At 36.0% G+C, this 13264-nt stretch overlaps 3 protein-coding genes across 3 annotated transcripts; 1 reads left to right on the plus strand and 2 right to left on the minus strand.

Annotated features, from left to right (window-relative positions):
- The first annotated feature begins 38 nt into the window (after positions 1-38).
- Positions 39-1644, plus strand: LOC138134528 (uncharacterized). Its single transcript, XM_069052857.1, has 4 exons — positions 39-229; positions 288-533; positions 584-814; positions 866-1644. The coding sequence occupies exons 1-4, from the start codon at positions 182-184 to the stop codon at positions 1196-1198; spliced, it is 858 nt and encodes a 285-aa protein (XP_068908958.1). The 5' UTR covers positions 39-181; the 3' UTR covers positions 1199-1644.
- Positions 1310-7997, minus strand: LOC138134529 (protein obstructor-E-like). The gene is made up of 3 exons (XM_069052858.1): positions 7838-7997; positions 2094-2513; positions 1310-2044 (listed from the first exon to the last, which is right to left on the minus strand). Exons 1-3 carry the CDS (start codon positions 7875-7877, stop codon positions 1740-1742), a joined length of 765 nt encoding a protein of 254 aa, XP_068908959.1. The 5' UTR covers positions 7878-7997; the 3' UTR covers positions 1310-1739.
- Positions 7998-11033: 3036 nt separating this feature from the next.
- On the minus strand, positions 11034-12819 carry LOC138135993 (sodium channel protein Nach-like). Its single transcript, XM_069055019.1, has 8 exons — positions 12659-12819; positions 12466-12613; positions 12285-12415; positions 11916-12141; positions 11679-11859; positions 11433-11586; positions 11273-11373; positions 11034-11218 (listed from the first exon to the last, which is right to left on the minus strand). Exons 1-8 carry the CDS (start codon positions 12796-12798, stop codon positions 11034-11036), a joined length of 1266 nt encoding a protein of 421 aa, XP_068911120.1. The 5' UTR covers positions 12799-12819.
- Between the last annotated feature and the right edge of the window lie 445 nt (positions 12820-13264).

The raw sequence follows: 13264 nt of genomic DNA on the forward strand, positions 1-13264 counted from the left end.
TACAAGTTTTATTCTCATCATAAAACTAAAAAAAAAAAATGTGTGTATCGTTATAATCTGATCAACATGCTTCATCTAGTAGGGCAAAAAACAAAGTTTGTTTACATTTTTATTTCGTAAATTCGGATCATGAATCATAGTTTCCGAGTTTTTGAAAATAATTAATTAGAAACTTCTCTCAATGGAAACCGCAGAAGGATTATTCGCTAAGCGATACGACAACAAGGAAGTAAGTTGATCGCATAATCGCTAAGCTAATTCCAAAATCACTTAACCTCCAATTTCAGCTAACATGTGAAAACCTGACGAAGACCAACATCATCATAAATTTACGTTCCCCGCCCAAAAAGGAATTCTACCATTTGATCCAGCCATACTCAAAAACTTGCTACAACCAAAAACCGTGCGATGAACCCATCGACCTGACCCGAGGTCCGAACCGAAACGTAAAAACCGAAAAACCGGAAGTTACCTCTCCTAAACTTTTTATAAAGCCTAGAGGACGCCGCCCTAAAATGTACTGCCCAAATAATGTAATTTTTGTTTTGTTTTGACGAGCACGTCGTGATACCAAAGTTTGCAGATGCCTGATCAAAATCAACTTCAAGGATTCTTCAAAGATGTCATAGAGCTGCAAGCAACTGAGACCAAGCAAGCGGAAATCTTAAAGGCGGCTAAATCTCTTTTTTCGAAAAGGACCAGGACTTTATATCACTGGATGTACCCCAACACACCTAAGCAACAAATCAAAATGGCGGTCGCCAATTCTTGGGACAATCTGGGAGTACAGGAGAAGCAGTTTTATATATCACAGGTACTTTGACGAAGAGCAGAGTTTTTTCACCGTTGAGTACGAACATTTTAGGTTCTGGTCAGGTTTGGGTTCCCTCAGTGTAATTTGATGGTAAACCCCCAATTGGGTGGGATTAAAGAGTTGCCTCCACTTCCGGATTCTATCGATGGTAGCAACAGTTACTCGGCGAAGGAGCTACAAACTGCAATTTCGAGTATTTCGAGTTCCGAGGCTGGCTCTTCGACTACTGAAGGTAAACGACGACAAGGAAGACCTCCTGGAAGCAAAAACAAGAAAACTAAAAACGAGTTGTTGACGTATAAGCTGACAAAAGATTTCCAGGACGATCCAGAACTCAGCAAGGAGTTGGAAAAGTTTGCAATTTCTTTTGATTGTTTTAAATAAGGTGATTTGTTCGTTGCGATAGTTTTTCTTTCCTAAAATAATCAAATTACTAGAAGGAGATTTAATATTTTGAAAATAAATATTTCATACAGGTGGCAAACAATAGTTGGGTTTACTTTTTTAAAAATATATTCCAATGGATTACACTTATACATAAACTTATTACAAGATACAAACTTAAATATTTACTTATTCACAACGTGTTACACAACAAAAGAGTAATGAAAACGAAAAATAAAAATACTGGCACTAGAAGAAATTGTATAGAGAAAGGTGATAGAGACAACTCGAGTGAAAGTATGTTTGAATTTGCACTTACGTACGCGCAGATTAAATTTATAAGAGAGAAATAAATTAATTTTCATTACATAACGAACGTGTCAACGAAAGAAGTGGTGTAGTATGTAGCAAGGAAATAGTCAACAATTGTACCCATTGTTCCGCTTCTGCAACTCCCGGTTTCAGGTACAAAATTTCTCTCGTTCAGTTAATAAAACTACATAAAATTTTACGTGAAGACGAAGCAGCGAAAATTCCAGTTCTAATTCCTTGGTCTGTTCTTGGTCGGTACCGGGATAGCACCAGGTGGGAGATTAAAGTCCGCTTTATTCTTGGGATTGTTCTGGGGAATGTTCAGTTCGCCATCTTCTTCTTGAGGCGGTGGTGGCAGAGTGCTCGGCACGTCACAGTCTTCAGTTGGAGGTACGACACATCTCAACGATCTACGATCGAAGACCAACATGGCTGGACATCTCTGCAGACGGGGGTACCCACCTTGACACTGCCAATACCTGTTGCAAGATTTTCCCAAAGGCACGTTTCCGTTGGGGTCGTCGTTACAGAGAGCTGCAAAGCGTGGATCAGCTGGAATTTATGAAGAAACAACGACACTTACGATGTTTTTGGCAACCCTCAACGTTCTCGGGCCAGTCGCAAGAATGAGTGCGTTCGTTGTACAAGAGACCACCGATGCAGAGTTGTTCGGTGGCGGTTCCGTTCCAACATGTCCAATACCGGGTGCAAGAAGTTTCATGGCCGAAGATGCCATAGAGCCAGTCGCAGTGTTCCGTTCCAATTGGTGGGTTGGCTTGCTGTTTGCCGTCACAATAATTGGACCTCCAAGGGTAGTCGCACCCTTCGGTAACTCCCCGGTTTTTACCAGCAAAGACTAAACCATTTGGACAGTCGTATAATTCTTGTTGACCGTTTACACATTCCCAATATCTGTCGCAGTAGGTCTCGTCTCCGGCCAATCTGGATTTTACTTTGCAAGGATCTTCTTGGTTTCCTTTCAACTGCTGGGCACTGACATAACCTACAAAAAAAAATAGACCAAAAAGGTGTTTACTTATTTTTGTGGATTCAAACAAGAAGTGATGTCCCATTTCGTAAAGATTTCAGGGTTTGTAATTTTTTCTCTTGGATAAAAAAGCACGTTTTTAACGGCGAAGACTGTCGAATGAGAAGGGGTTATTGAGTATGTGAACAATTTCTAATTTTTCCGTATAAGTCAAAGTTGAAAGTAAGAGTTCTTGTGCAATTTGGGTGGAGTGCAGTCACGAACTTGCGACCTTCCTGTATCTACCACCGGCAAATGTTAAGTTCCTACTCTCTCTGATATTTCAGTAATTATTGTTATGATAATAAACGTCCAATATAGGCGGTTTACATTTAAGAGATTTATAGTGGAACTGTCTGTTGAAACTAGACATAGTGAAAAGGCTGAAACCTCTCCAGGTTTTTATAAAAAGACTTGTTTTCTTGTTCGGTGAAGAAGACGACCTGAATTTTGACGTCCCTGCGGGGTATATTGTGCACATAACGATGATCCTACTTTCTTTTTTGCAGAATCTTGATGTGTAAATGTATTACATAAGTCTAAATAAATAAAATGTGTAACTTGATAACAGGAATTTTGATTTAGTAAATAACACAAACATTGAAATTTGAAAGTTGCCTTTAAAAAAATCAACCTAAATTCGATCCGTGATATATTAATCATGTGCAATATCTTCGTTTAATGAACAATTTAAATAACCGAGGTGCATTCTTGTAAATTGGTTGTTAAAGGTGAGCCGCTAATGGTGTGTTTTTTGGACCATCGCGAGGTGACGAAATGCTGAATCACCGTTGGCAAAACGACGGATCGAATCGATTTGACGCACTTGTCTCGCGACCAGGACCACACACTTAACTGAAGAATGACAATCCGCGTCGAAGGACCAAGTTCGCCATTCAACAAACAACAATCCGGCTCGAAGGATCGAGATCAACAAATCAACTGTTGAATGAATTAACCATCTTGTCTTCACCACATCATCTAAAATATACTCTTACGTCACTTCTGAAATTAACATTTTCTAACTGTTTATTGTTCGTAAAACTATTCTCTCACGGAATTTTTACATAATTGTAAGGCTTCATAATGCAGCTACAAGCGTTTATGTAATAATTGTAAAACTGTTTGATGTCTTAGAAGCACATTGTAACGTGGGTAATTATAAGGACGAAACAAGAATTCCAGTTGTAAAACTCTCGCAATGCGGATTATTGCTTTTTAATATATTCGTTTGGATGTTGTAAAAGATTCTTTGAAATCATAGTCATTCAGGTGGCCTTCAAGGCTGCATAACAGTGTTTTCAGCGAACTTTATTGATTTCGTACACTATTAACGAAAAACTTTATTTTAAAATTTGCAAACTCGACAAGGCAAACGAGATTGCCTCACACTCGTGGGACCAAATCGACGAATTAAGCTCGGACGTGACTTGTAAAACCCTGTGAATATTCACAAAGTATAACAGTTCTAGAACATGCAGATTCGCACACATCAACATTTGAAATCATTGAGTGACCAACGTGACATTTGACAAGCTGTTTTTTTATCTTCCAATTTTACAAATATTAATCGATTTGGATCTCTTGCAACTCTATCGACTGACTGGTTTTGCAATTTTCCCGTTTGACGCTTATCATAATTAATAATATTTACTTCTTTACATAATTCAATTTGGAAACGAGCACACTTTAACCTTTCGATGACCGTCTCTCACGCTTCTCTGATCCTGTTTTTCCTAAAACCACATAAATCTCGTTGACACAATGACACCACTGCAAATCTCAAACAATTTCTCACAACTTCGCGAATAATTTTCATGTGATTGCGGTTAACGTCCTTTGATATGACTCAACAATCCAACTGTACATTCTAAATGTAAATGCGGTATTTCCTACGAATCCATTATTCCATCCGCGTACAGATGGAACGTTCAGTTGATATCAATATCCGAATTTTTCATAATTTAAAGATCGTTGTATCGATACAGGTAACACTTATCTCTGCCAAGAGATACCTATTATTAGAACCTTCATAATATAGCAATTATGTATTTAGCCGCAAATTGAAGGCTAGTCTACCGTCTAATTAAAATTCGATAGGCCATAATAAGCGGCTCTCTCGCATTGTTATTGGGCAAGAACATCACTCCCGATGCAAATAGAATAGGAGACCATCGACATTCCGGCCTAATGAATTCTCTACCAAACGAAAGTTATTTATGCTATCTGGGCGGATTTCTGACTTCCCTGAGAACAGAACCCAGTAAAAATGGTACACGGCGTTACGTAATTAAACGTTTATCTTCAAGGCCGGAGTGATCCTTTTACTTTTAATTCCTCTTGCATGTCCGCCTAATGAGAACGTCGTCGTTCGAAAACAGGAAAGTCTCATCTACTGGCCCACATATGGTGCACACACTTGGTCTTGACCTCGAAGTGGACTTTTTCCGTTGAATTTAGCAAATTATAGAAACTTATGTGTACGGACGATCACTGAACCAGATCACGGTGGTGGTTGTCGAAAGTTCACGGCCACACTGATTCTTGGTCTACTTTCTCTCCACTGGAACATCAGGGTTTTATCTTCTGTTTTGGCAACTGATCATCCTTGGTCGCCTTCTCATCAAAAGCGATTTGCCGAAGGCGTGAGGTCTGGACTCGTAAAAAGTCCGGTCTGTATATGGTGGTGCAAAATGGGCGTGTAAACTGCTAAATGGCATCGGTCCAGACGTGTATTGTGAGAGTATGCTCACTTTCTCTGGGTCACTTTCTAGTCGACTCGCATGCTATTAATTACAGTCTTTATTTGAAGATGGCACTCGTTGTAACGACACGGCACATCTCACCCAAAATACCACAAAGTCCTCTCAGTTTCACTTTAGCCAACTTTGGCCAGATGAGCAACGTCAACCTTAATTATTTTTGTTTTTCTTATAACACGGCTATTTATTTTTAGCTTATTTCCGTGACTAATGCGAATGAAATTGTCCTTACCTAACAGTTTATGTAACTTGTAATTTCAGTTTATGTCATACGTGTGCATTTCTATATAAACGCGGGTCATCCCATCTCTTTTAATAATGACAGTTGCTCAATTGAATTAATTAATTGTCTTCGATTCCTACCTTTTTTACGTGATTGCATCACAAAATGTCACATTAAAAAAATCTTGATCAAAGTGTTCCGAACTTCCTCCTTTATTTGACATTTGACATTTGGCATTGTGCCAGGTGGAACTGAAGTAAGCTAAGACAAATATTATGATACCAATTTTGCATGCACCCGTGCAAAGGAGCGACTCAAGGAGAGTTGAATTGATGCTAACCGCATCAAGGTAAATACATTATTGGAAGTGTCAAATAACAAAAACAAACTAAATAATGGATACTTTTGAGATTTATGTTTTTACAAAATTAATACTAAAATGAATAGTGTACTCTTACTGCATGTGAAAGTGGTTATTCATAATATTCTTCTATTTGACATTAAATTTTGAAAATGTGTCTTTCCCACTTTCTATTTATAGTGAAATGAACGAGGTCCAAAATGCAACCGATTTTTTTGTGACTAGAAAGTAATGAGAATTGTACCACCTGTTGTTGTTTATTTTTTCTAACATCACTAAAGGCTAAAAATCGACTACGAACGTATTTGTCGAAATGTTCCTTATGAAGTCAAGAATACATTTATCAATGAAATTAATTAATATAATTATGTATCTGCTGAATAATTAATTAACTTCATTATTTTTGTAATTTACATATTTTATTACAATCCGGAATTGGCTTGTTTTCATACACCTCTAAACTTTCCATAAAAATTAATAGAATGGAAGGAATAGATCTTTCATTATTTAATAACTCTCGCGTTTACTGAATTCCTGCAATTATGAATCTATTGAACTATGCCATTAACTAATAATTATTGTTGAATGATGTATTCGTTATTATTACTTGTGGTTCTATAACACCTTAAAGATCAAACATTTTTGCCATTGACATTTCAGCAACAAATTCCACGTTTTTTTCGTTACATCACGACTTAATTTAAGTTTGAGTTATAAAAATGTAATGTTATGTATGTATATCTACTATCTATTACTAAAAAAAATGGCAAACCGAGATCACGCTATAATACTTTAGAATGCATTAAAATTTACTTAATACTTTTGATGCATTCCTGTCACCATTAATTATTTGATATCTCTACATTCTGTATTATTCTAAATTCTTAAGTATTAACTATTTTTGTCTTTAGCATCATCATCTTTGAAAATTTTCTAAACGATTATTTTGAAGTTGATATGTATGTATTATTAACTCTTTTTTCTCAATTTTCAATCCTTTATGGAGCGTATTCTGTAATTTTTAAAGGGGCGTTAAAATTTTAGCGTCGTTTAAAATTTCAAGACCTGATTGGTCATTGCTATGACAACTTAATTTAACGCCCTTTAAAATTTAGGGGAGCAGTTACAGAATATGCCCCAATATCTCAAAAACAAAAAGACTTTTATTAGAAAAAAAAATTGTATTTAACTTCTGTTTATCGTCACCAACTATCGATTTTTTTTGACATGCATTTCGAGGACACGCTATATAATAATGAAAATTGAAATTAATAAATTATGAGGAGCAGTTTCAACAAAAGAATTATAACAGTGGTCTTTGGTGTAGTAAAGAAACTAAATCTTACTTCCTTCGCCGTTATTTTTTAATTTCTTAACTTAGCATAGGTCTGTTATTTGATGAGAGATTTGTCAGATTACTAAACAGGTTGACAACGTAACAAAACAAATAGAAAGCTAACAGATTATGTATTTGTTTCTTTTGTCCGTTGCAAAATTTTACGAAAATCCTTTCTTAGTATTCTTAACAGTTCTCTTCATGCTCAATGAATTTTGTCATCACAATCGCCGTACCATTTCATTTGATTTCGTAACATTAATTGGGACGATTTAGTCTAATTCGGTTTAAGTTTTTAAGGTAAACAATACAATACAACAATTCAGTCGGTTAATTATATAATTAGATGATGGTGTGGCCTGTTAAACTAATTAAATGCAGCATTGTTGGCGTTCACCGAAGTGCGCTACTTGAAACACGGAGAAGACTTTTGCTTTCACTAATTTAAATTTATAATATCTTCTCGTGAAGAGGACTTATTTTTTCATCCACTGTAAATGTCGAAACCGACTGATTTCATAGTAATAAACGATCACTCACTTAATTAAATCTGTGCCAATTTTCTCGTAAATTGCAACTAAAAATAATTATCACATAAATTGGATTAAGAATGCTCACCGAAGAGTGCCAAAGCTAAAACGCACACCTCACTCTTCATTTCTTTGCACTTTTTACACTTATACCTATTGAACTAGTACGGATTCTCGCCCGATACTGAAGAGCCACCGCCGAGAGCTTCTGGTTTTGACAGAAGAACCACACAGAGCCGCACTTGGTAGTGGTGGCCCTTTCGAAAGTGGCTGCCACCACCACACCTCACTCCTGCGACCAGGATGATATAACCTCTCTGTCTTGAAGACAACTCCTTTGCCCGCGGCGATGTAATTCATCGAAATTTTGTAATTTGTAACGTCGTAAATGCCACAGAAAGAATTCCAGCGATTTTTTGCGTCTCAGAAACCATCAATGAGGAACTCGACGCCATTAACTTTGAACTTTCAAATCTTCACGGGTGATCGGCTCAGGATCGTACAACAAATCCGTTCCGTGGCTTCGTCAAGGCATAACCTTGACTCTTCAAAAACCTAGGTTGAAAGTTCCAGTTGAAACGAAAACGATCCACCAATTAAGATTCATCTAATTATTTTTTTTTTGGTCGCCACCTTAATGACAACTTTTATCAATAGCAAACCCATAAATAGGATGTAAATTTGCATAAACGAGAACCGGTCTAGCATTTTCGACAAAACAGCGTCTGTTGAGTTCTCGAAAGTGATCATTTTCAACGGAAAAATTGATGGTGTGTGTTACATGTGACTTTAACTTCAATTTCTGCTATAATTATCATAGTTTGATTGTAATTATTCTGATCGAGCCGCTCACCAGGTAAACTTTCTGCTCAGTTTCCAATGAAAGTTGCACTATTATTAATAAACATTTGCACAAAGATGGGGGTTTGATACGTACTGCATCTAGGTAGTCAGTTATCAAAAAATATTCTCTAGATAGAGGGTTGAGCAAAATACTGCACTCGTATGTGGGTGATCACGTAGAAAGTAGCAAACACTCGCACCTCAGAATCATAAATTCGAACCGATTTGAAATCATCTTTCGCAATTAATTACGACTATCTAATACAGATGGGTGATATATTACATAATTGTTTATTAAAATGAGTCCGATGGACAAGATCGACAATTAATCAACTCCTAATCGGTCCTCCAGAACTTGACTGGTAACGATCGCGCTAAAAAACAAAGTAGAAAAACAACTCCAAGAAATAAATAAACTAGTCTACGTTCTGGTCGATGCGATTTATCTCGACACACAATGTCGTCGATGTTATCTCAAGATTCATTTTGTTTCGTTTAATACCTATACAATACTTAATTAATTAAAATGGAATTTTTCACGGATCACCGGTTGTGTTTTCAAACGGCCTTGATATTTAATAAGGATGTGTCTAAATAAAACCTGCATTTAATCACAGACACCTCATTTCCGATTAACATCATCATCGTTAGAAAAAAACATTACGTTTTTATTCAAATTTAAAAATAGAACTACTTTTTTATTTTGAAAAATCTAAATTTATTTCCAAACTGTCTAAACGAGATTAGGAAAAAATTTACGACCTCGAGCAACTTCTGTGGTACGCCATCAAGTTCAAAATTTTGGAACTAGAACGGGTTTGCTATTGGTGAAATGTATCTCTAATGGGTCCATAAATTATTTAAATTGTTTAAAAATTGAAACAAGGTTTCGTCAGAATTAGCAACCTATCCCAGGTTGTTCAAAAAATTTTTGCATTCTAAAACTGTCATCATTTTGTTCTAGAGTAATTTGTCATTTTGTTTATGATTAATTTACCATAAAAAAACCTAATATTTCAACAGATGGGCGTTTACTAAAAACCATTTCTGATACTAGATTTACGAGCAAATCTTGAAATTTGATATTTTACTTTCTCATAAAGTAGTCGAAGTTGTTTCGACTAATCACTAATTAATTAAACTTTGGCTCTTTTCGATAATTTTCCCAAATAGGTCAAACAGCTTTGAGCGAAATTAATTTCGCATATCTCTGCTATTTATACTTATATTTTATTCTCATTGTCAGTAGAAAGTACAATAAAATAGTAAATTTGTGTTTTATTGCTATTTGAATTTGGCACAGTTTCGAGTGTGTTAAAAGTAACGTGCATTGTTTAAAAAATTAGTATTTTTCCGGTAATTAGCGTGGTCAATAACCTCCATAATATTCGAATAAGAAATGAATTTCATCTTTTACAATAGCGAAGTAACAGCGATGCTCCAATTAACTGCACCATCTTCAAAGGCAATCGCTGTAAACTTTCGTTTTTCTTATTTCCTCATAATTATTTGAAGCAAGATCTTCCGTGGGTATTTTCAAAACGATTCTTCCTGCAGTTCATTGTTTTGCCAGTTAGCAACGATGTAATTAGCTAATTACCAAGTCGTCGTGATCTTGTAATTCGAAACAGTTCCATTCTGAAATATTCAAACATTTCTTAATTGCCTTTAATAAAATTTCGAAACGGCCGCGACCAATTTTGCTTTTGTGAATCAGGACAGAAGTTTTGAACAGTCTAAACGACATTTCGCAACGTTTTAATTCAAGCCAGAACAATGGACTTTCCTACTGTACTCCTATTCACCCGCCGAGCAGAGATAAACGAATAAATCCTGTTGTTTTAACGCCGGTTACGTAACTGGCGTCAATATCGAAAAATTTCGTTACACACGGAGATGCAGCTAAGTATAGTCTTACAATAGCAAAACAAATTATTACAAGGAAACCGTTATCTTGGTTAAATAATGGATGTCGCGTGATAGCGGCAGGCCGGTGCTTGTTAAACTGTTTAATAAAAGCCAACAATGGATTATTAGCCTTGTCTCTATTCCCATCTTCTGGAGACCATGAAACGTATCCGTCTGTAACTGAAACATGAATTATTCAAAATTAAATCCCACCGTTGCAAAAAGCCTAGAATGCTAATTCCACAAGACCTTGGCGACAAGATTTAACCGGTAAACATGCAAGAGATGGTTTTCTTTTTTCCTCTGCTCGAAAAACGACACAAGTCAAGTCTACTTACAATGATTCATTTATTCAGTGAAAGTCAGCAAATGTGATTTACAGCAGTTGTTATTGACGTGAGAGCTCATGCAGTGACGAAGAATTGAAATTTTCATATTGCAAGCTCCATTAACTACAACGTCTAGAAACTTCTACATTTTTATGAAAATAAAAGACTGATCTTTAACACACTTCACTCAGATTAAAAGACAAATCAATTGACAAAGTCGTAATGATGGGTGTTGTATTTTCGGTCAAAAATGTCCATGCATTCATTTTTTATTTTTTCGTAGTTCTTGTATTTAGTACCCAGAGGGCGAATAATGAAATAATAGATGATTTCGACGATCGTGAGCAAACTTGCACCAATGAAGAGACCGACAGTTCCACCAACTGAAACTGAACATAAATGGTGTTAATTCGTGAGATCATAACTTTTAAAATTTCACTTGCCCAGCATAGATAAAGGAGTTTTTACTACTGTTCTGGCAAAGCGAATTGTAGGAGATTGAACGATGAAATCAATGCGAACAACACTTTTTCTATCCCTCGACCTAAAATTAAACAATTCAAGCAATACGATTATGTAGAAATTTTCAAAATGTGTAAATACACTTTACTGTCCAATGGAGTTTTTGTAAAGCCAATATTAGTCACTTCTACGTCAAAACAAGAACTGGTGCAGTTACAAGTCTTACTTTTTGGTGTAATTTCGTCGCGCCCCATAACACATAGTAAACCGTCGAAATCACAATCTTTTATTTGATCTGGAAATACAAATGTTGTGGGTGACGGGGTATTCAGGGTTTGGAATTGCAGAGCATATGTTTGTCATTTTAATATTTTACTATAATTTTACCGATATGTGGAAGAGTGTGTGCAGTACAGTTGCAAAAGTGCAACTGCGCTTCCACAAGACATTCATTTTCGCAAGCTGACATGCTGAAGACTTTTGAGTGTCGCAGATTATTTTCGTCGTAAAATCGACACCCTCTGTGCTCAACATTCATTAATCTGGCATCTTCGTCGGTAAAGCTTTCCTGATGAAAAGTAGTTAGTAAGCTTCAGTTAAATTACTCGTATTTTGATAACCTACTTTAACCGCCAAGAATGTTTTGTAATAAGTATCGTCTGTGATGCCTTTGCCTGAGGACGATTCAATTAAAGCAAACTCGCTGGAACTGTCTCTAGTGGGAACTGCGTCTTGACTTAAGCCGTAAACAAAAAATCCTGCGTGGAAAAGCTCGACGCTTAAGTTTCCGTAACCGTAAGCCAGACTGCGGGTTATTTTAAATGGGAGATTCTTCTGGTTTGAATATTTTCTAAAAATACACATTAATTAAACATTGGGATTGAAATGACAGCTTGAGACAAAAAAGTGCCAAGTGTTTATACAATAAAGTGAATTCTAGTCGTCAAGTCAAACGTGACTTGGCACAGTCTTGTTTCATCTCAGGAAGTGTACTCAGAAACTAAGGAATTGAAGGCGAGGCAAGGTCCGTGATATGTGCCTATCGGTAAAAATTCGTCGCAGCATGGAAATTTTTCGTTGTTGTAATAACATGAGCCAATTACTTCCGAACAAGTGCTGCGGAACTAAATGAAAACGTTTGCAGCTGTTAATTTAATAGAGAAAACGGTTCTACCTTGCGCATATATTCGGAATAATTTCCTAGTATACATGTGTCGCGTAATTTACCACCAGGCAAACACACTTCTTTGTTTGTCATGGTGCCATCAAAGAAAACGAAGTGCTCCAACTTGGGTAACTGTTCTGAAATGGTACCGAATATCCTTCAAGAAACAAAAATCAATAATATTATTTTTTATATCTCTCACTGATCATTAGCTTCATCCATCTTTTCGTTAGATTTTTCGCAGAGCACGATCGATGGAAAATTTGTTTTCCAGTCTAGATAAGAGGTGTGCACTGAAAAAGATATTTTCTGTGTCTGGTACTGCTCGATTGCACTTAACATCAATGCCAATGAAGCGCCCTGTTAAAATAAAATTAAACTTGTTAAAGTACTCTTGGCAGAATTTACCCATGATGCTAAAACACAAATTATCCAAAATAATCTTTCCGTCCAGTGAAATCTCTTATCAGTTATGAAATGCAAACCGTGTAAGGAGGAATTTAAAAAATATTCTTTGATAATTCCCATGACTCACTCACTGTCGATGGTCGATTTGAAAAACCTGCTCATGCCACAAATTGTAATTTTATCGTAATAGGTATTAATAATTCATTATGCGGTTTCATGTTATTTTAATATTTTATTTGATCCATTTTTACAACAAATCGAAATTTAAACATATACTAAAACCGAGAATTGATCAAACATGTTATCATTTAATAATTTTTCACAAATTTTAAATAAACAGTTTAGATTGAAAATGTTACAAAAATTAGATCTAAAATCGACGTACTACATAACGCGGTTG

The sequence above is a fragment of the Tenebrio molitor genome, chromosome 7 (assembly GCF_963966145.1).
Source record: "Tenebrio molitor chromosome 7, icTenMoli1.1, whole genome shotgun sequence".
Classification (NCBI taxonomy): Eukaryota; Metazoa; Arthropoda; class Insecta; order Coleoptera; family Tenebrionidae; genus Tenebrio; species Tenebrio molitor.